Source organism: Protopterus annectens, chromosome 6.part0, assembly GCF_019279795.1.
Source record: "Protopterus annectens isolate FY-2018-M chromosome 6.part0, PAN1.0, whole genome shotgun sequence".
In the NCBI taxonomy this organism is placed as follows: Eukaryota; Metazoa; Chordata; order Ceratodontiformes; family Protopteridae; genus Protopterus; species Protopterus annectens.
The window spans coordinates 1,107,217,765-1,107,242,720 of NC_056737.1; the positions used below are offsets into that span (position 1 = coordinate 1,107,217,765).

Below are 24,956 nucleotides of genomic sequence, written 5' to 3' on the forward strand. Positions count from 1 at the left end.
AACCCCAAACCCTAACCCTAAGGTCCATCACTATCGCACACTCACGTCACCCGCGCCCTAACCCTAACTCACCTACCCCTCCCTAAACCTCACGTCCACACAATTGCACACTTACCTGATCCTGACCCATAACTTTCCACCACAGTGCTGAACATAGCGAAGCCACAGGAACGGCCAACCAAATTCCTTCCCTAGGAAGACATTTGGTGTTCCGCAGCTTCGCTATTTTCAGTGTTTGCTGAATTGAGGTTGATATTAGAACATTCGAAATTGTGAAACTTCGATGTTCTAATATAGACCCAATGGGAAGATACCAATAATTTATTTGGACTACTGGTTAGAGATTGCCTTCCCTATCATTGTTTGATATCAGAGTTTAGGCAAAGAGAAAGAAATAGGGGGGTTCCTAAACAAAAGACCAGCACTGGTACAGTTTTTAGTAGAATCTAGAGCAGAAGCTGCTGTTAAAAAGTGAATAATTAGAAGAGCATACAAAATATTGCATGATAACTATAAGACTCAGTCAGAGGAGGTTAGAAAGGATTGGGAAGAGATATTAGATAAGCAATTCACAAAGAAACAATGGGGGTATGTATTTGTCTCCCAAATATGCAACAAAGTCTAGAAGATTTAAAATTTTTGCTTGGAAATGTTTTCATAGATATTTTTATATTCCAAGTAGAGTCCAAATAATTTTTCCTCAAGTAGACAGCAAATGTTGGAGATGTGATGGGGAAGAAAGAGGTAATTGGGAACATATTTTCTGGGAGTGTAATGAGTTGGCAGACTTTAAAGATTCCCTGCAGACAACTCTATCAGAGATACTGGATAAGCAAATTGGTATAACCAAAGAAATTATTTTTTTGAGCAATGATACAGAATCGTAATTGCCTAGATGTAGTAAGGCCTTGCTGAGTGTAATTATGGTGGCTGCCAAAAAAGCAATTACTAGAAAATGGAAATCAAAGTTTAAACCAACTGTACTAGAAGTAGTGAATATAGTAACATAGATAAAACAACTGGAATTGGGATCTTTAGAAAAGGGTAGGAGCAAATTACATAGGAAAAATGGGAACTGTGGGAACAGTACATACAGGGCAAGAATGAGGTTTAAAAGAAGGCAGGATTTCTATGAGCTATGTAATGTTTGACTGACAATGATTGGGTACATTATAAGTGATGTATAATGTTTACAACTAAAATTATGCCAATACAGTCTGTGATGTAAAATGTTTGCAACTAAAACTATATCATTATGGTTTGTTTTCATTTATATAACTGTATAATTGCCTATGTCATAAGTGATGATTTAATAGAGATGTTTCGCTTCTTGTTAAAAATATATAAAGGAAAACTAGAAAATAAGCTATTCATTGATGACCTAAAAAGGTTTATAGAAAGCTGGGAAACAAGATAGGAGTAGTAGAAACACCACCAAAAAAAAAGAAATAGACACATTTTAGAGAAATATTTATGAAGACACTGTTGAACATAAAGACAGTGACTGGACAACATAATTAAAGAAATAGTAATGAGTTCTAATGTAGATGTTACGAAATGGGATGAAGTAACTACCAGAGAAATTGAGACAAAATTAAGAAAAGCTCCTCAATGGAAAACCCCAGGCCCAGACGCAGAAGCTAACTTCTGGCTAAAAGCTTGAACATCTTTATATGAACATTTAACCCTGAGTAACAATTACTTATATCCTGAATAGGCACCAACCTGGTTAACAACACTCCTCCTCAAGAGTGGGCCAGCAAGCATTCCTAAGAAGAGCAATAACTTGTCTTCTGAAAATACACAATTTACATACTGGGACTGATGCAGGCAGTTTATAGTCATTTAGAAAAAAAATTCCATCACTGCAATAGAACAAAAGGGTAACAATAGAAAGTTATATGGAATAAAGGATCATTTGTTGCTAAAGCCATAATGAATTGTAAAAAGGGAAAGAATTTAAGTATGGCATGGATATATTACAAAAAATGCATTTAAAAGCATCCCACACTCATGGATAAAAGAATGCTTACAGATGTACTCTGCATTTACAAATTAGATAACAGTGACCATCAAAAGTACACCTGCATATATACTACTTACCTGTAACAGTACATTTTCAAATTTCACACTGCCTCAGTGACATATGGGTTCAGTACCTGCAGAAACCTACACTGGCAAGGTTTTCGATGTCAGCATTCCCTCCTCCTAGGGCTTACACAAGCACCTGTCACAGAGAGTCAAATGAGGGAATTCTGAGTCGGGAAAGTTGCCAGTGTGGGTTTGTGCAGCCACAGAACACATATGCCACTGATGCAGTGTGAATGATGATCATCAGTGGCAAACCACTTTGCAATTGAGTCATGACGAGGGGCACATTATTATTCCACGGATAAAAATTCAAAGGAACATATACTATTTTGTCATGCTATTAACCCAATAACCTGCTTACTCAACAGATTAGGTTATGGTAACAATTTGGCTCCCAGAAACCAACCTTGTTTAGAGACTTCTCATCTATGTTTTGTGGATGACTTAAACTGTACAGTTATCAGATGAGGAGTAGAAAGCACAACTTCAGATAGTTAAAACATTCTCAGATGAAATAAGAATGACATCTGGTCTTGATAAATGTGCAAAAGCAACATTTAAACAGGAAAGCTGCAGCATAAGAAAGTATCAACTTGGGACAGGAATATGATCTAAAGGAACTTGTGCATCAGGGGGTATATAAATATTTGGAAATGAGTGAAAGATTGACAATAAAACATGAACAAATGAGAATAAAGATTGGTAAGGAATACCAAAAAAAAATAAATAAATAATAGCACAAAATAAACATAAAAATACTGAACTGGACTAGACAGTAGTACCAAGACACAATCCACACGAACTCCTGTGTTGCAAAAGTGATCAATTTATTGGTGCTTCCTAGTACATCGGTAAATATGCCTTCAATGGGAATAAAATTCAACACCAATACATCCACTTTAAATAACACTTCCAAATTACTTGTGTGCTAATAACATCATTATCCAACTTAATTCCATAAGAACAATTTAAAGTGAGGATACACAAGCATAATCCGAAATAAGTATAAAAGTTAAAAAGAAGAACAAAGAGTCAACCCAACAGAACCTAGCAAATGCTTATATGGAACCAAAGAACTATATTAAATAAACATTTAATTCATATTAACATTTAGTTCCCGGTTTAAGCCTTTGGGATGAAGTGTATTAAAATTAATAATAAATTTGGCCTCCAAATTACTAAGTTTGTTCAAAAAATCCTCTCCCTTTGTATAAAAAGGCTTTGCCAAGATGCAAAAAAAATAAACTAGCTCCTGAACCCCCATGGGCTATGTGGAAGTGGTGGGCTATAGGACTCTCTAATCTATGATTTCTGATATCCCCTAGATGTTCCATTACTCTGTTTTTAACCATCCTCCGAGTTTGTCCTAGGTACCATCTAGTTGGTGTACACCCACAACCGAGGATGTAAACCTCCCCACATGACCTGCACGTAAAATGGTCGCTTGTTGCTGAATATCTAACATTATTTATCTTGGTTCCATTCAGGTTTTTTAGCCTACTGCAAACCTTACATCTACCACATGCAGAGCTTCCCTTCCAACCACTTCTCATCAAAGGTCTCTTCAAATTTAGCAGTTCCTTTAAATTAAGGACCCTACTATAAGAGAAAACCACTCTATCAGGGAACAAATGCCCCACACACTCATCCTCACAAACAATGGGCCAAAACCTGTCCACTAGTTTTTTAAGCGTCATCATTAAGGGAGAAAATTTGGAAACAAAAAATATCCTGTTCCCCTTGTCATCCCTTCTAGGCCCTCCCATGACTGTTCTTCTGACACCTGTATCCCTTATACCACTTGTGCCCAAAACCTTGTTCTCAGCCTTATCCAATCTAGTGTATACCCCCTATTAAATAGTTTTTGTCTGACCTTCAAATATTCCCCTGGAATTGATGATTTATTATAAGTATTGTTAAAAATACATTTATATTCCCCATATGGAATTGATGTTAAAAAGTGTGGTGGATGCATGCTTTCAGCTGACAAGAAGTTGTTAGTAGCTGTTTTCTTAGTAAAGGGTCTAAAATGTATCCTTTGGTCTGAAAACAAATCAACATCCAAAAATTGGATGCTAGCAACACTAGTTTCAAAAGTGAATTCCAGGCCTCATGGATTTTTGTTCATCTGTTCCATGAAAACCCTGAATTCCATTGGATCTCCCTCACAAATAAAAAAGTCATCAAATCATTTGTACGTGATGACATTGTGGATAAAGAAACTAGTATTATGCATATGCCTGTTTTCAAAAAAATCATAAACAAAATAGCATATGCTGGGGCATATGATGCCCCCATTGCTGTCCCCTCTTTTTGTAAAAAATATTGCCCACCAAAACTAAAACAATTATGTATGAGGGAGAATTCCAAAAGTTGTACCAGATAACTTGTCCGTGGGTGTTCACCAAGCATAGATTTTACTGCCTCTAAACCCCAGATGTTCCAAATGCTTGTGTACAAAGCTCTTACATCCACACAAGCCCAATAGAAATTTGTTCTCCAACATTTTCCACCAACAAGGTCACATAATTCCTTGGTATTCTTAATATGCAAAGTTACCTTAGATAGGTACTCCTTCAGTTGGTAATCCAAAAAAATAACCAAGTTTTGTAAATATGACCCTTTCCCCGAGACTATAGGTCTACCCGGAGGGTTCACCATATGTATTTTTGGAATGATGAAAAATGTTGCATCTCTGAGATTCTTCACATGCAATTTTTTAATATCAGCAGCTGAAAAAAAAGCCCAATCTCTCACCCCTTTCTAAAAGTTCTAACAAACTTCTGTTATATTCCAAAACTGGATTGCCTGTCAATTTCTCATATACCAAAACATCCGAGATCAAATTCTCAGCTATGGTTACATAATTGACTTCTAAGAAAACCACCCAATTGCCTCCTTTGTCTGTTTGTGTGAAAATGTATTTGTTATTAATATCCCTCATGCATTGTAGGGCTTTCCAATCACTCATATTCAAGTTGTAATTCCTAAAATTCATTCTAATTTTGTCATATTCTAATCGCAACTGTTTATACAATGTGTTTTCAAAAGTACAAATAGCTGCAGACATTTTCGGAGACATAAAAGTACTAACAGTAGGTAAAACAGGCAGCTGAAATTTACCATATCCCGTGAAGAACCCTGCACCCACTGTTTCACAACACACACCCTCCAATTCATCAATTTCTTCTACCAAATCAAACATTTCATTTTTATAAATAGATAAATTTAAAAGTGAATCATCCATACTAATTTCATCCTCATACATTGTTTAATTTTTATCACAAACCAATACATCATCATTTTTGTTCTGAAAAAACACTTTCAGATGCAGCTTTCTGCAAAACCTACTAACCTCAAAAAACAAGTCCGCTAAACTAGGAAGTTTAGTAGGTACAAATTTCATTCCTTTTGCTAAAACTGCCTCCATATCAGCATTCAGAACAAAGTCGGATAAATTAACTATTTTAAAGTCATTAAACACACCTTTTACATCATGCCACCTTTGATGCTGTTGAATTAACTCATCAGTCTCAAGTTCCAAAACTCCTTGCTGGAAACACGGAGTTCTAATGTCACAAACACCATAAGTTCTTTCCCTTTCTGCCGGCATTGTTGCTAAAACCCTTCGCTTGTCATTTCTGACCACGACCCCTGGTTTGGTATTGATTAGAATGCGGTTCCTGTCCATTAACTCCTTCCATATTCAAGTTCTCAAAATATACGCTCTTCCTGCTGGATGAAGTATCAGCCAAAGACCCCGATGAGTGTTGTATCTCACAAGACCTGCTTTCCGCCTGTGCCCTGGATTGTCTCCTCCTTCTGGGTTTTCTTAGCCAGGAGAACAACAAATTATTTTTACAATCCTTTATGTCTCAATCTAGTTTTCTTTTTATAAGCAAAACCACCCCTTCCTCCACCTTGCCCACTCGGGTCTTGATCTCCCTCAATTTGTTAGAAAAAACATCATCTGGTAGCAAGTTAACCAATGACTCCTGTAACTGCAGGAACTCACCTTGAATTTTTTTCCTGCTGTCACTTATTGCACTTGATCAAGACCCTACACCAACCCAATGTACAGGTTAAGGGCAGGGTTTTCCATTCATCCATCAAGCCACTCTCATCGTCGGAAAACTCATAAGCAGGCAGCTGATCAATTCTTAGCCCTCTCGTGTGATATCCAAGCTGATATACTTCTCCAAAACCTTAGTATCGTAACAAAGCGTTACTTCTTTTATAAGTAACTTCTCAAGCTGAAAGAAGTCACCGTTATACTCCTCTGTCTCCCCCATGGACCAAGGATCTCCAGAGGCTAGCTTAGCATCTCTCTCCTTCCAAAACTCGGTCAGCAACGAAACATTTTCCGTTTGTGCCCCAGCCATACTGACAAACTTCCCTCAGTCCAATAAAGTCCAAAACCAAAAAAACACTAATAGCACCAAATAAACATAAAAATACTGAACTGGACTAGATAGTAGTACCAAGACACAATCCACACAAACTCCTGTGTTGCAAAAGTGATCGATTTATTGGTGCTTCTTAGTACCTCAGCAAATACGCCTTCAAAGGGAATAAAATTCAACATCAATACATCCACTTTAAATAACACTTCCAAATGACTTCATTGTGTGCTAATAGCATCATTATACAACTTAATTAAATCCATAAGAACAATTTAAAGTGAGGATACACCAGCATGATCTGAAATAAGTATAAAAGTTAAAAAGAAGAACAAATAGTAAACCCAATAGAACCTAGCAAATGCTTATATGGAACCAAAGGAACTATATTAAATAAACATTTAAAAACAGAGTAATGGAACATCTAGGGGATATCAGAAATCATAGATGAGAGAGTCCTATAGCCCACCACTTCCACATAGCCCATGGGGTTCAGGAGCTAATTTATTTTTTTGCATCTTGGCAAAACCTTTTTACACACAGGGAGAGGATTTTTTGAATAAACTTAGTAATTTGGAGGCAACATTTATTATTAATTTTAATGCACTTCATCCCAAAGCCTTAAACCAGGAACTAAATGTTAACATGAATTAAATGTTTATTTAATATAGTTCCTTTGGTTCCATATAAGCATTTGCTAGGTTCTATTGGGTTGATTCTTTGTTCTTCTTTTTAACTTTTATACTTATTTCAGATCGTGCTTGTATATCCTTACTTTAAATTGTTCTTATGGAATGAATTAGTTGGATAATGATGTTATTAGCAAACAGTTAAGTAATTTGGGGGTGTTATTTAAAGTGGATGTATTGGTGTTGAATTTTATTCCCAATGAAGCCGTATTTGCAGAGGTACTAGGAATCACTAATAAATTGATTACTTTTGCAACACAGGAGTTCGTGTGGATTGTGTCTTGGTACTACTATCTAGTCCAGTTCAGTATTTTTATATTGGTAAGGAATACTTCAGAAAAATTAAAACTGATATTAAAAACTGTCTTGATGTCTAGGAATAAAGTTCAAGCTAAAAGTCAATTTGCTTCCTGTTCTAACTTACAGTTTTGGGGTGACTGACTAGTCCTAAAAAGTATTGGATTGATTGGTGACGAAAACAAGACAAATGTTTCATGCCTATCAAACAATATGTTAAAATCCATGTATACCAAGACTGCATATTCCTCCTTCTGAAGGGGGTATGGGCTTCCCTGAAATTGTTTGCATGTACAGATCTGCAAGTGTTGGAATACATATACAATGGATATAAAAAGTGTACACAACCCTGTTAAAATGCTATTTTTTTAATATAAAAAATGAGACCACAATAAATCATTTCAAAACTTTTTCCCACCTTTAATGTGACCTATAACCTATACAATTCAATTGAAAAACAAACAAATCTGTTAGGGGAAAAATATAAAAAAATAAAAAACGTACAATAAGCTGGTTGCAAAAGTGTGCACACCCTTAAACTAATACTTTGTTGAAGCACCTTGTGATTTAATTACAGCATTCAGTCTTCTTGGGTAGGAGTATGTCAGCATGGCACATCTTGACCTGGCAATATTTGCTCACTCTTCCTTGCAAAAGTGCTCAAAATCTGTCAGATTGTGAGGGCATCTCTTGTGCACACCACTCTTCGGGTCACCCCACAGATTTTCTATTGGATTTAGTTCTAGGCTCTGGCTGGGCCATTCCAAAACTTTAATTTTGTTCTGGAGAAGCCATTCTTTTGTTGATTTGGATGAATGCTTGGGGTCACTGCCGTGATGAAAGGTGAAATTCCCTTTCATCTTCACCTGAAGGTTTTGGGCCAAAAGTGGCTGGTATTTGGAACTGTTCATAATTCCCTCCACCTTGACTAAAGCCCCAGTTCTAGCTGAAGAAAAGCAACCCCAAAGCATGATACTGCCACCACCATGCTTCACCGTGCAGATGGTGTTCTTTTGGTGATGCGAATTGTTGTTTTCTGCGCCAAACATACTTTTTGGAATTGTGGCCAAAAACTTCAACCTTGGTCTCATTAGACCGTAACACATTTTGTTTGGGAAACTCGATGTATTGTTTTGCAAATTTTAGCTGGGCCTGGATGTTTTTCTGTGTAAGAAAAGGCTTCTATCTTGCAACCTTAACTCATAGACCAGACATATGGCGAATAAGGCAGATTGTTGTCACGTGTAGGACACAACCACTGCTTGCCAGAAATTCCTGCAGCTCCTTCAGTGTTGCTGTAGGACTCTTGGCAGCCTCTCTGACCAGTTTTCGTCTTGTCTTTTCATCAGTTTTGGAAGGACGTCCAGTTCTTTTCAATGTCACTGTCATTAAATCAAAAGGTGCTTCAACAAAGTATTAATTGAAGGGTGTGCACACTTATGCAACCAGCTTGTTACACATTTTTTATTTTTTATATTTTTCCCCTAACAGAATTTTTTGTTTTTAAATGAATTGTACAGATTATAGATCACATTAAAGGTGGGAAAAGTTTTGAAATTATTTATTGTGGTCTCATTGTTTTAATATCACAAAACCTGGCATTTTAACAGGGGTGTGTACACTTTTTATATCCATTGTATATCTACTGATCTCATCAGATCCAAACAAGGTGAACATTTTAAAACATGAGGAGAAGAAATCTAAAATTACATCTTTATTTAGCTTAGCAGAAACATTTCAGTGTTAAGCGGGAATGAAAATCAAACCAGAAATAGACAAAAATCAGATAGTAACTGAATATATCAAAAAAGAAAAGAAAAAATATAAGGAAAAGGATCAGATAAGCAGTAAAGAAAATTGGAAAAGCCAAAAATATATTGTTAAGTACAGAGATCTTCTGGAACAACTTCATGTTGGCCAAGATATACTGGGGCAATGGTTACGGTGAGGTGAATTAAAACCAAAAGAGGAAAGGGTAATAACAGTGGCCCAGGATAGTGGACGACATACAAGCTGGTTTACAAAATGTACTGAAAAAGTGGGAGAAGCAGACAAATGCAGATTTTGTAAAAAAAAAAAAAAAAAAAAAGGAACTGGAAAAAGTCCCGTATCTTGTGATGGGTGTGATACACTCATGGCAGAGGCCCTGTATATTGAAAGGCACAAGAATGTGGCAAAACTGTTGCATTGGGGATTGTGCAAAAGTTAAAATTTAAAAGTAGCTGAGAAGCACTGAAAACATGAATCCCAGAGTATTATAGAGAATGATGAAGTTTACATCACAAGGGATGACCCATTACCAAGAGTTAAAAAAAAATAGCATTGATCATTGAAATTACTACACCCAGTGATTACAATGTCTTATGGACAGAGAGCCACAAAGTCATACAATATCAGGATTTGCAGGCAGAAATGAAAGCAATCTGAAAGAAGGCTATCCCAACAGTTCCAACAGTAATAGTAACAATAGGGCAAATAAAAAATAACATACAGTTATACTTCGATATGTTACCAATACATGTAAACCCATAAGAATTACAGAAGAAGGCAATTCTGGAAACATTGCAGGTGGTGAGAGGAGCACTCTTGACTACTATCAAAGACAGAAATGATACTAATTTCATGAACTCTGATCATAGCCTGACATAGGAACGAGGTCCATCTTCATCATGGTGTTAGAAACCCAAAAGACCTGGAGAAATTAAACTGAGTGAAAATGTGTATTTTTTTACATTCTGGTAGACAACCTATGATTACATATAGTATCAGCACAGCAGAGAATTATGCTCTGCTAATAACATCTAGATAGACCATTTATTAATACTTGCTACTGACATGGGAGATGAGCAGAAAAATTAGACACGAGTGCCTTATGAAATTAAATGATGACTTACAACCTGTATACATTTAAAGAACTAAGACACAAGGAAAACAGTGTATTGGTCTGGTATTCAGAGCACTGATCATCCTGATACATTCAGTACCAGAGACAAACCTCAGTCACTCACCGTATGTACACTGTTGGACACCTTGATCTGCCTAGGAGGTAGTTTTGAGGTATGCAGTTCAAAGGGCTTACAACGAGTAGCTTCCTTTAGCTGTCTCATTCTCATGGCCTCTGTTTGCAATGCCTTATGGAGCTGTTCAAAGTTAGGTACTTCACGGTTAATCTGAGGCTGGAATTTAGGGCTTGTATTCAAGAATCCCAGTTTTTCTTCTTTTGTTTTCAGAATGCTGCTTTTGTCCAGTTCTTTCCTCTGGGTTTTCGCTTTAATTGGTGTTGAAGAACTACGAAGTAAGTCCTCTGCCCTCATCTGCATTCGTATTTTTCTGTACAGTTCGGCCTCTGTAAAAAGTAAACATTTTTAATACAACAGCAGATCACAAAAAATATTAATCTAAAAGTAACACTGCATATATATCAGACACTAACACTCAGAAAACTGCAACAAGTACCTTTGAGTAACAAGGGGTCACTGGCTATAAAGGAAGAAAAAGATTCATGACCTTTGCAAAGGCATACAATAGATATAATGGTGAATATGTCATCTGGAAAGCTGTGTCAAGCATCATTGGGTCCACTGGGTTGGCATAATGGTTAAGTTCTTTACCTCAGAGATAAAAGGTACAGGGTTTAATTCTTGGGTGGGAGGTTGGTATAATGGTTAAGGCGTTTACCTTACAGACACAAGGTACAGGGTTTGATTCTTACATTGGGTAAGTAGCTACGCTTAAAATGGCCCACAACAGTAGTTAAACTCCTAGTACTAATCTATGAACATTTATGTGATCACTAAATACGGTAGAATACACTCAATATTGAGTTTTGAAATGTAACAGTATTTGGGTGGAGAAAGCTGTATCTACAAGTGATTACCAAAGGGAGCACGAGAGAATATGTACAGACCACAGCATCTCCTTGTTTGCAAAACACTGCCTGACAGTACATGCACGCAGCCTACCATGCAGCCAGTCAGCTCCAATATAGAATTTAAAATTTGCATAAACTTGTTTCCCATCTGGATGTGAAAATAACTGCAAATTAAAAAACGATAACTGCTTTGGTGGATAAAGTGGTGGTATATTTCAAACCTGCAACTACAATTTGGTCTACTGATGTGGCAATTTGTGTTGCATAGTCATAAAAACACAAGCTCACCAATTCAATGAACTGTAGAATCCCCAACTTCTACTGGATGTGTGTGCTGATTTTGTTTTTAAACACCTTTATTAAATTATCACTCAAGAAACAGACACACATACATTAATAGTAAAAAAACAAACCATATTACCATTTGCCATATTCTTTCGTTATACATTACATATACATTTTCTTTCTAACAATTATTCACTTCAGCATTATATACAATGCTCACTGCCTGCCTTCCATTAAACATCACTCCTCCTCCTGAACATTATTCTGCATGTGTTCTTCCCACTCCTCCTCCTGAACATTATTCTGCATGTACTCTTCCCACACATTCCATTCTCTTGCATGTGATTTTCTCTTTCCCTTTTCTAAAGAACCCACTTCCAGTTCTTATCTCCTTTACAATATTCAGTACAAGAATCATTCCATTAGTTCAAATCATTTGCTTTCACAACATTACTGATAGAGTACTCTGTAGGAACTCATTACACTCCCAAAAAATGTTCCCAGTTACCTCTCTCTTTTTCATCACACCTTCAGCAACTGCTATCTACCCTGGGGAAAATTCTTTGAAGTCTGCTTGAGGTATAAAAACATCTATGCAAACACTTACAAGCAACAATCGTACAGCTTCTGGACTTTCCTGCATACTTGGGAGCCATGCAGATGTCCTCACATTGTTTATTGGTAAATTGCCTTTCCAGTTTCTCTTCCCAATCCACTCCAACATCCTTTGACCGATTCTCATAGTTATCATGCAATACCTTATGTACCCTACTACTCTTTTTATTTGCAGCAGTTTCTGGACTAGACTCAACCAAAATCTCCACCAGAGCTGGCCCCCACCTTAGCACTCCTCTGTCCCCCTAACTCTGCCCATATTCAGCTGTCAAGTCCCTGGTACAGCAGGCAGACTCCAACCTGCAATCCAAACATCTGCTTGGCTTCATCCAACTCCACTATCTTTCTCCCTAGTTATTTGCTCCCAGCACCTTGGTTCCTCTCCTAATTTTCTTCAGTAAATTCCAGCTTCCTCTTGCCTGTTCTTTGCATCACCACTTGCAGTCATTGCTAATGGCAAAATCTCCTTTCTCCATTCCTCTGTTGGCTCAGTTCCCAGAACATCCTCTGCCACTTCATGAATATAATGTTCTGTATGATTGTTGCTTTTATTTATTATTTATTTTACATTTGTTGACCAGGACAGAGTCTATTTTCGGCGGAGGCCCGGGGAGAGATGCCCCAGATGCATGTCATTAGAATGCGAGAGGAAACTGGAGAACCCAGAGGAAACCCACGCGAACACAGCCCAGTCGAGAATCGAACCAGAGAACCGCTTGCTGTGTGATGACAATGTTAACCACTGCACCACTGCAACACCCTTTTCCTTAAGGACTGCTTCCAATATCCTACTCTCTATTTCTTGGTTGACCCCCCACGCTATTTTGTCAAATTCTCCTCCCACTTTGATTTATTACCTTCTGCTTGTGTTATGTATGTGAGCCTTAACTGTGTAGCTCTAAAGTATCCCTTCAAATCAGGCAATCCTAAACCACTTTTGCTCTATGAGTAGACAGTTATCTGGTATCCCTTAAGTGGGTAGGGGGAGAGGATGCTTAGACAAAAGATACAAGACTTTATTTGGATGGGGGAACCACACCAGGTGAAATAGAACAAATTTACAATACCTAAATCAAAAATAAACTCATTTTGCCTGATAAACAATGCATTAGAACAGTGCAGTTGGCCTGTTTGGTGAGACTTCAAACACTGAGCAGTGACACAGTTTGGATAAAGATGGTAAGAAAAATGAAGGGGCAGACTGACAGTTTTGATGCACTTTGGGGAAGGAATGTCCAGGTAGTAACAACCATGCTGTTAAATACTGTGAGTCAGGAAGCTAGTACAACATTCCAGTTTAAAATCTGGCAAGGGTGGAGAGATGAGATACTACCTATTAAGACTCAAATAATGATGTCATTGACCGATCTGTGGTTATTAGGTGGGGACGCATGAAGACCCAGATTAAGTATTGGGATCATCTAATTGAAAAAGAGGCAATACTGATGTGGGAAAAAGCTACGTGTAGATTTAATTTGCCAAATGGATCCTTTCTATGTTACAATGTCCTACAAAGGGAACTCCTTTAGATTCCTTGGATGAGAGTTACTCAGGAAAATTGGCCAGGTCTTGTTAATCAGATAATAAAAGCCGAAAAGGAAGGGATGGTGGAGAAAGGTTTAATTCTGAGATTATACAAGCTCTTAGGGGAGCAGCAGATAGGAAGCAGGCCAATTACAGGTGGAATAGGCCAGGATATTAGGTGAAGAGGCAGCGTTTAGTTGATGGGAACACATATGGGTGCTGAATTGGAAGTCAACTATGCTAAAAGAGTTCAGAATTTTTGCATGGAAAGGTCTGCATAAACATTTTTACATCCCAGAGAGATTACAAAGAATGTTCTTAGGGCCTAGTAGGGAATGTTGGAGGTGAAGGAATGAAGGAAGGCTGTGTGGACATGTCAGGTTTTGCAAGGATGGAAGGAAGACATTTGAAGGACGTTAATGGGTGTAACCAAAAATAAAGTTCTGTTGACAGAATCTTTAATACTGGTAGATAATGGCCCTGGGGAACAGAAGGGCTATGAGCAGAAGCAATCAGTATAGAAAATAAGAATGGCAGCAAAAAAAAGGGGTGCGTTCAAACATTTAACAGGTAGTGTGTATGGAGGAGATGAGGGAACAGGAAACGTTAATGAAACACAATCAGAAATACTTAAATAAATGGCTCACTTAGTTTGCATACCTTAAGCAGATAAGGAGCAAAGTGTTGCGGATAGGATGGAGTACACATATAATCTATTTCTCTGGTGTCTGGCAAAGGATGGACGGAATATGAATTAGGGCAATTGGAGTGTTATAATCTGTAGAATTCTGTACTTTTTTCTTTTTCATTAAACTGTTACCAGGTTGGGGTTTGCTAAAGAAGAAGATGTTAGGGGAAATTTTACTGGCTTGTAAAATCGTGGCTTTGTGACCTTGGGCTTTCATTTCTTTTTCTTTTTTGTTAAGCATTGCCAAATGTTGCAGCCTTTCTGTTTTCCTATTTCTTACAAGGTGGGATGTAGATAATACAAATATTTTCAAGCAGTAAAAGATAGAATAACTGAACAGTAGTCAGGATGAAAATGTGGTATGCAATAGTATTGATGGCTACAGACTAAAAATGTTAATTCAGAGAGTAATCAAAGCACAGGTGTCAGACGACTGTTTCGAAATGCTTGGCTGTTCAACAGCACGAAGTGTGATAACCTGATGGGGGTTACACTAAACGAAAAGGTACCAATGTAAGTAAGTAAAATGTACATACACTATTGTAAAAGAGGCCCTGAACTACTTATAATATAGCAATGTGCATGACTTTTGGACAGATATGAAATGGAAACTGATCTAATGTTGTTAATGTTGTTTAATGTTGAATTTTCAATTAATAAAATAAATAAATCTGTGTTTAAAAAGACACACACACACATGCACGCACACTCTCACATACACACACACACAAACACACACACACACACACACACACACACACACACACACACACACACACACACACACACACACACACACACACACACACACACACACACACACACACACACACACACACACACACACACTCTGTCTGTTCCCAAACACACCATATTTTTCCCCTAATATGTAAATAATATAAAACAATATGAGTAAAAGTTTAAAAAACAGACTTTACACAAAAAGTTACTACAAGCATTCACTGCGGTATAACCATATCTGACAAGGATGATGATCCATACAAAATAAGTTTTCTAGCCCAAATAATAAAACACACTAAATTTCTTAAGAAAAATACAGCCATGGAAGGGTTTTTCACAGCAGGGGACTTATCTGCCCAGCCTTGAAAAATTGCTAGCGAAGCATCAGATCTACAAAGCCAGCAGAAGGAGCAAACTTTAGAGGCAAGAAAGGTGTGATGCATTTGGTGCTCTAACTGCCCTTTATATGGAACTTTGTTTTTTTTTTCTTCTTTTTTTTGTGAAAGATTAAACATGGTGATTTATCAGAAAGAATGGAAAGTTCAAAAATTCTTCTAAGAAAAATGTTTCCAAGAGAGGTATTTAAATATGCAATAGAAGCTGGTTCAAATGGAGCTTGTGCCAGTTTTTTTAGAATAAAGCACAAGCCCCAAGGAAGTAAAGTGTCTTTACAAAAACATTGGAAACTTTCATGTAAGCTAAGGAAACACCCTTTTGATCTTACTACAGATGATAGCTAAATAGACTTTAACCAAAGAGTAACACAAACCAGTATCAAAAATACTTAAAAAATACTCAAGTACTACAGAAATAGGATAGGAAATGGTTCTATGCTCTTGGAGATTGCCAACCCCAAGAAATGTGTCCATTTGTCCATGTAAGACTTCCTTGTGCTGGTATTCTGAGAAAAGAAGACCATTCTACTTGAAGAAGAATTCACAACAACTACTAAGCATGACGAAACCAAGCAGTGCAGGCAGTAAATGTCCAGGTAGGGCTTAATCAGTGGATAGGAAAGCAGTTTTCTTGTAGTCCTCCAAATAAGAGCTTCCCCAACAGAAAAGGCAGAAGAAAAGAGAACTACATCTGCTACGGCCAATACGGGCCAATGAGGACAACTTTGACTTTGAAGTTTTGTCTTCAGATGAATCCCATCATCACAGGATATTAAGAAATGCACAGTGAGAGGAGTCAGTCTGGCCACTTCTGGGCAATGGTGTCTTTTTTAATTTCTCCAAGTCTTTTGGGTTTCTAATACCATGACAAAAATGAACACCATTCCTTAGTCAAAGTATGATTAAAGTTCATGAAATTAGTATTGCTTCAGTCTTTGATGTTAGCCAGAAGTGCTATACACAGCACCCACATTGTGCCCTGTAATGACTCCTTCTGCAATTTGTACAGAGTTACATGTATCGGTAACATATCTAAGTAAGATTGTAAATTCTTTTTTTAAAAAAGACCCAATACTCTTACTATTATTGGAACTATGTGGGTATCTTTCCTCCATATTGCCCACGTTTCTGTTTGCAAATCCTGGTATTTTATTACTTTGTGTCTCTCTGTATGTAAGACACTGTAGTCACTGGGTGTAGCAATTTCAATGATCAATGCTACTTTTGTATTCTTTTAATGGACTACTACATCTGGTTTTCTCGCATCTATTTTTGAACTGCTGGTAATGGGTGATCCCATATGATATAAACTTCATCATTTTCTATAATGCTTTATAGCTCATGTTTCCAGTGGTTTTCAGCTACTTCAGTATTATGTTTGCACAATTCCCAATAAACACTTTTCCCACATTATTATGCCTTTCAGTAAACAGTCCTTCTGCCATTAGTATATCACAACCAGCAACAAGATGTGCAAACTGTTATCAATTCTGTTTTACAAAGCCTACATTTGTCTGTTTCTCCCATATGTTCAATGGACTTTGTAAAGCAAAGTATGTAGTCCACTATCTTGGGCCACCAATATTAACCTTTCTTCGGACTTCCAAACTAGCTGCACATTGAGTAACAGCTTAACTCTAGCTCTCCCATTGTGAACACAGAAACTCAACAGAGAAGGCCAGTAGACTTTTCTGTTTATGCGTAAATTTCAGTAACTGGCTAGTAGGTGTACTGCCTGCATAGCAAGAAAAAAAAATACAGAGCACCTGGAAAAAAATCAGCTACAAAAAGTGAGGAAGAAACACTGACTGTGGAAAGTTCTGCAGCTGTTCAGCAAAAACCAATGCAACCTCCAGGCATGACATCCAGTAACCTACAGGAAGATATAAGACAACTGTATACAGACCTGGTTAAAATAAATGAAACACTTATGGAGTATATCAACACAACAACAAAAGACTGGAAAAAATGGAAGAAGCTTTAAACAGATATTCAGATGAGGTGATAAAGCTGAAAAAAATCAGAGGCTGAAATGAAGAAAAAGCTGGATGAATACGAGACTTTCTACTATGGTTACAAACATTTTTAGTTTTAAATTCCATTTTGCAATAATTTTCACTGGTCTGATATATTTATCATTATTATTTTATCAATAGTATAATTTTGGAATATTTGTGGGTTTATCATTATGATGGTTTATTGTAGATTATATTTCTTTTTCCACTGTTTTATTTTACTTTTATTTTCTGGTCATGTATTAGAATTAGATTAATGAATTATTTAAATATTAATTTAAACAGGAAATTATGTCATATGCTTCATTTGAATAATGTATAAATAAGGATTGTCTAATCATTCTGACCATACCACTGAAGAAAGCTAACTGCTGAAACCGGTTTGGTTGACAATAAATCAGTTCTTTTGCTATACACACTCAGGGTGCTGGATTTTGTTTGCAGTATTCAAGGTTGGTTTATCCGTGCATCAACCGTACATGCTAGCCTGCTCTTCTGTATGTGAATATGAGACTGCTCAGGAAGAGATGTTTCAAAAAATAATAGAATTAGACAGAGCACGTAGGCAAAACCTGGCATTTTCAGCTATAACAGAGAAGCTGTAAGGAGCAGACTGCATTAATTTTATGAAAACATAAATAAGCAACTGGACTGGTATTCCACAGCAGGAGTTGTTATTAGTACATAGTGCATATGCTCCAAACCTGGCTATGAGAAAGCACCATAGACCTTTAATAGTAAAGATGCACTCCTACCAGCAGAATGAGTTGATTTTGACACAACTGTGGCAGGAGGACAAAATAATAAAAGTGTGAGACAGCAGATACTTGTGGAGAATGATTACTCATTGCACACTAGGCAGAAGAGGAGTGAATTAATTCCACTACTCAGAGAATGTCAAGAAACAGGCATATGATTCAAACTTTTGTACTCAGCCGTCTGCAAGGTATTCTTCTCTTGGGGGACAAAATCATTTTCTGATGAAGTATATGCTAAGGAAGAAATACAAAAGTTTGTCCAACAAAAAGTGAGCTGTGAAACAGAAGGAGAGTCTGCTTCTTGTTCTTCTGGTAAAAAAAAAAACACAAGAGAGGCAGTACCTGTAAACCATTTCCACTGTTTCAATGGAAAATGCTGGACAGAAGGAAGGGACCATGAGAGTTGACTAGAAGAATCAACAATATTTTGGAAATGAAGCAGAGACAGACAGGATTTGGGATATGAGATGAACAGTAATAAAACCAACGGTTTACTATCATAATATTGAAAGTTATAGTAAAATGTGTACATAATAGCAAATTGTTTCGCCGAACATACACATTTACGTATGGCCCTAATGTCGAAAACAAGTGTTAATTGTCGAAAATGTCGTTCGCGACATTTCTGACAATCAACGGCGCTCCCACCCGTCCCGTAACTCCCTACCTAACTAGCCTAAACTCACAGTTATACAGGGGGGCAAGCCCCCCTGCACCCCCCACACCCCCCCTAATTTAATATTCCAACTCCGAGATCACACTACAGTGAGGAAAGGGATGTATTTCCCTAACCGCACTGTACCGAGATCCCCTCACATGAGAGAACGTTATAATTGCGAATGTATGGTCCATTCGCAATGATAACGTTCACTCACATAACCTGCCGAACTATGAAGTATTCGAACATATGTTGTTCAAATACTTCATAGCCGTGCAATTGCACATCGGCATTTTGATAGTTAACCAAAACCAACACCTTAATGTGGGATTACAATGCAATAATTACATTTGTGAAATATGATACAACAAGAAAATCTGGAAATATTGGACTTTTTCAGAATTTGTTGGACTTGTGGGGAACTCTAAAGTATATGCCGTACTTCTACTTCACATCATTAATGTTCAGAAAATGCTTTGAGGAGAGGAAGGGATGGGAGAAACTTAACTGCAAGTAAAGAAAACATTTTTCTTAATAGTACTATTTTTGTGGTGTATGGTTTTCTTAGCAAGCTCTAAAGTAAAGTTTTCTCAGCTATTTGCAAGTGTAATAGGGAATGTAAATAGGTGCTGCTGTTCTTTTTCCATTCCTTTCTCCCTTCTCTCTTTCTTCTTGTACAGTTTTTAAGAAATGTATGTACTGCAATGTAAAAAAGCCTGGTTAAAAGAACATGACAAAAGAAAAAATAATGTGCTTTTTCTTATTCTTGCATAAGGGAATGACTAGATTAAGGACCTTAGACTGATTTAATAACAAGTTTTAAGAGAAACTAAGTAAATGAAAAAGGGTATTGAATATTGTGAGACTTTTTTTCTAGCAAATTAAGATATGCTTAGTAGCAATTCTGTATTTGGCCCTCATGTCTCCATTGAGACAATCTAATAATGGGAAAGGGGCTGTCTGGTTGTCATGTCTCCATGGAGACACTCTGATAAAGAGAAATCAGGTACAGTCTGGTGGAGAGTGACTGGCTGGGGAAAAAAAGAAAAGAGAAACTGGCTAGGCGATAATGTTCTCTGACACCATTCAGGGGTTTTCCCAGGTAGGAGAGCTATAAAGATAAGACAAAACCATTAGCTCTTAGTAGAAGCATAGGATACACCTTGTGTCTTGAATGCATAAGCTTTATTTTAGGTTAACTCAAGTCTGTGAGCGTGGCTCTCAGTTTGGGACATTTGTTCCTATTAGGAGTGAAAATTTCAATATTTGAAGATCTATATACAGCGGATATAAAAAGTGCACACACCCCTGTTAAAATGCCAGGGTTTTGTGATATACTCAACTCTTTTTTTGGATATGTCCAAAGCATTTGACACAGTCTCACACCAAATCCTGCTAAACAAACTAAACCAATATCATCCATCACATTCCACTCTTACCTGGTTCCAAAGCTACTTAACTGACAGGTACCAAGCTGTGAAATGGGAAAATTCTCTCTCTCCTCAGCTGCCCATAACTATAGGAGTCCCACAGGGTTCTTGGGACCACTACTATTCACAGTCTTCACAAATGACCTCCATACCTCCACACAACAAGCATCTATAATTCAGTATGCAGAATCAAAAGGTGCTTCAACAAAGTATAAGTTTAAGGGTATGCACACACAACAAAGTATTAGTTTAAGGGTGTGCACACTTATGCAACCAGCGTATTGTACATTTTTTTTATTTTTTATATTTTTCCCCTAACAGATTTGTTTATCAATTGAATTGTATAGATTATAGATCACATTAAAGGTGGGAAAAGTTTTGAAATTATTTATTGTGGTCTCATTTTTTATATCACAAAAACCTGGCAGTTTAACAGGGGTGTGTACACTTTTAATATCCACTGTAGTTTTGTGTGTTAGTATTGAATTAATAGGTTTTAGGGAGTATTGGGGATTTTTTTGAGGGCTATCAATAAAACAAAAAGTTTTGTAAGATGTGACATAGGCTCAAATGGATATGATACAAAACAACCATATAAAAGTTCAACCTGCCAAACAGTGTATGCATGTAACACAAAAGTTGGAACTAGACATTTAACAAAAAAAGGTTTTATATATAAAATATGGGAATAACAAAGTTTCAATACAATGATACTTTCTGTAATGATTTTAAATGTCAGTGACCTCACAGATAAGGAAAGAATAATGAACTATATTAAAAAGTGTAGAGTGCAAATAGCTATGTTACAGGACACACACTTGGAAAGAGCTGAACATGTAAATTTTATAAACAAATGTTTTCAGGATGGTTATTCAGTGGAATATCTGGGACAAAGGAAAAGAGTAATACTTGTATTAATTGCAAGCAAAGCTCCAATAGTGATAGGACAGGATAAAAAATGATGGCAGATTTGTAGTGCTAAGGGGCTACTGGCAAGGGAGGAGGATTACACTGGCATGCATTTACATTCCACCCAAAACTGCTATAACAGAGCTTAAGAAAACTTCTAGGATAAATAATCAGTTCTCAACAAGGAATATTACTTATAGGTGGGGACTAGAATTTGATTTTCAGCAGTGAAGATGTGTCTGGTGGGCCAAGAAGTGAAAGTATAACAAAATACGGTAGACTTGTAGATTTTTGAAGAAATTTATGAAAACATTTGGCATGGAAGATGTGAATTCAGTAAGAGGAGTTTGCAGTGAATTTACATATTATTCCCCAAGATATAAAACTGGGCTAGACTAAACAGAATTTACATTTCACAAGAACAAGTACATTTAATTGAAGGTCTTGATACGCACCCAATAACTATTTTAGATCATGCACCAATAATAACCAAAATAAAAATGAGACACTGGCACTTTCCCACCTATCTGTCGAAAAGAGAGGAATTTAAGTAATGTGTGGTAGAGATTTTCAGGAGCTATTCGAGAGGATAGAAAATATAGCTAGGGAGTGCGATAAAATTAAGGTGGACTTTAAAAATAGGGTGGAAATAAAAGAAAGGGAGCTGTGTTTAAGACGTAACAAGAATTAGAGATACTGACAAATGCTAAAGTATTGCTGAATAGGGTAAACCTCACAGAACAAGAAGTAGATCAACTGCAGAATGCTAAGAAGAAAATAAGGGATTACCTCAATAATATACAAGAGTTTTGAAAAATTTCTCTTAGCAACTGTTTGATAACACTAGAGCACAAAAACTTTTAGCACAACTCAGGCAACATAAAGTAGAAAAGGCTGTCACCAAGCTTAGGGAGCCTATACCAAGGAAGGTAACATGAGATCTTGTAGAGGTATAAGAAATATTTCAGAAATTCTATGAAAGTCTGTATAATGCAGAGAAACATGTAAATCAAGAAAAGATACAAATGGAAATATTTATGGAAGAATTAAATATGCCAAGGTTAGAGGTAGATGAGGCTCAATTACTAACAGGTAAGATAGGAGGAGACGAGATAAAAATTGTGATGAATAACCAATCTGTCGGAAAGTCCCCAGGAATAGATGATATTCTTGTGGAAGTTTGGAAGCTAGGAAGGAAAAAGTGACAAAGATCTGGAAGGTTTTGTTTAACAGCATTTTAAGAGGAGGAGAAGTATCAACATCCTGGAAGAAAGCAGTGATACTGTAATACCTAAAGAAGGTAAAGATCCATCAGATCCAGCTTCATACAGGCCCATTTCAATAATAAACCATGATTATACGGTGTTCATGCCTATAATGGCTACAAGAAAGGCAAACATAATGCCAACATTGATATAAATGGATCAATGTGGTTTTGTGGAGGGCAGGCAAACATTTGACAACATTAACAGACCACTGATGATCCAGAGCGAAGAGGAATGTAAGAAAATATAATTATTGTTGTTGGGTCTTGATGCAGAGAAAGCATTTGACAGAGTAAGCTGGGACTGTATCAGCAAGGCAATGGAAGCATTTGCATTTCCTGAAAAAAATATAAGGTTGATTAGGAAGATATATGAGGGATCGGAGGTGAAAATTAAAGTGGGTGGGGTCCTCTCTGATAATTTCTGCTTGTGCAGAGGAACCAGGCAATGGTGTCCTCTTTACCCTTTGTTATTCACATTATATTTAGAACCAGTGCCAAAGTAAGTAAGGGACTCAAAAATTCAAGGGTATAATTGGTATGGCAGTCAAGAAAAGCTGGCTCTATTTGCAGATGATGTTATTTTATACCTGACAAAACCAGAAAGAGACATTACAGTGTTGTGGAACATTCTGAGACAGTTTCAAATCTTTTTGAGATGCAAAATAAATGAAGACAAAACAAACACAATAGCAGTATATTATGTACCTACATTATGAATTGGTTCAGCAATATCCATATTTATATGGACATGATAAAATTAAGTATTTAGGAGTATGGGTTAAAAATGATTCTGGTGTGGCAGCTAAGGATATGTGGGAAGAGACTAAACAAAAGATAATACAAACACTGAGAAAAATGGAAGCACTGTTATATGGATATTGATAGTAAGATACAAGCAGTTAAAATGTTTTTAGTCCTGTTAATCTTATACAGAGGCCAGGCATATTTTTATAACCAAAGGAGAAGTTGTGGATAGCATTTAATAAAGCTGTGAAGAACTTTATCTGATAGGGGAAGACAGGAAGTCTCAAATGGGATAAGATGATTCATCCAGCAGAACAGGGAGGATTGGGATTACCCGATCTGAAGGGGTATTTCAGAGCTACACAGGTAAGGCTTCTATGCTTAGCACAAGCAGAAAACTATAATTCACAATGGAAAGAGATGATGATGAAACAGGGAGTAAGCTCAAAAAGTAATGAGAGACTGGGATTTTGGATGCAGATCCTTAAGGAGAATAACAATAATCATACAGAATATTATATTCATAAAGTAGCATAAAGTATTCTAAGAACTACACCAACACGGGAATGGAGCCAGGAGATTCTACCAATAGGGATGACTGCAACTAGGGATACAGACAATAGGCAAGACAGGGATGGAATTTATTGGAGAAAACTGGTGAAGGAAACAAGATAATGGGAGTTAATAATCAGACAGGGAAAGCTAATAGAATGGGAAGACACTAAGAACTTATTTGGACTGCAGATTAGAGCTTGCCTTCCCTATCAGGGATTGATATCAGAGTATAGGTAAAGAGAAAGAAACAGGGGGGTCCTTAATGAAAGACCAGCACTGGTAGAGTTTTTAGTAGAATCTAGAACAGAAGCTACTATTAAAAAAGAAATAATCAGTACGCCATACAGAATATTATTACCCAAACATAGACTGGGAGCATTACTCTAGCTCCAACACCCTAGTCCAAAGGTTCCTAGAATTTATAAACTCAAATGCTATGGAACAACTTGTTACCACTCCCACAAGAGGGGAAAACATACATCATCACCAACATGGGGACTCTATGCTCCAGACCAGAAGTGTATCCCTCACTGGTAAGATCAGACCATAAACTAATCTCACTGGATATTCACATCCCGACTCCACCCCCTGCCCTGAAAACCACAGTGAAAAACTTCTCTAAAGCAAATTTCACACTCCTCAAAACTGAGGTGGAATCCTTCAAACCCCCGGGCCTGTGGAAAATACGGCCCAGACCGCAGAATCCTTTATAAACGCATTCTATGAACACCTTCAGGAATGCATGGATCATGCAATCCCAAATAAAACCAAGACCCAATCCTCCAAAGGCAGACGTCCTGTCTGGTGGACCCCAGCCATAAACAAACTATATAATAGAAGGAGGAAGCTACTACATGATAGAGCAAAATCCCAAAAAGGGAAGGCATCTCTGATCAGTATTAGCAAAAAACTACGGGCACTCATAAAATCGTCTAAGGCCAGCTTCGAGAGAAAAATTGCACAGGACACTAAGGATAATCACAAGGCTTTCTTTAGTTATGTTAGGAACCTGAGTGGGAATTCC

General features: G+C 37.1%; 1 protein-coding gene across 1 annotated transcript in view; it reads right to left on the bottom strand.

Annotated features, from left to right (window-relative positions):
- FAM161B (FAM161 centrosomal protein B) overlaps window positions 1-24,956 on the bottom strand; it is a 479,347-nt gene that overhangs the window by 263,005 nt on the left and 191,386 nt on the right. The window contains exon 4 of the mRNA XM_044074719.1: window positions 10,486-10,823. Coding sequence (XP_043930654.1) covers window positions 10,486-10,823 — 338 coding nt within the window. The remainder of the gene's footprint in view (window positions 1-10,485; window positions 10,824-24,956) is intronic.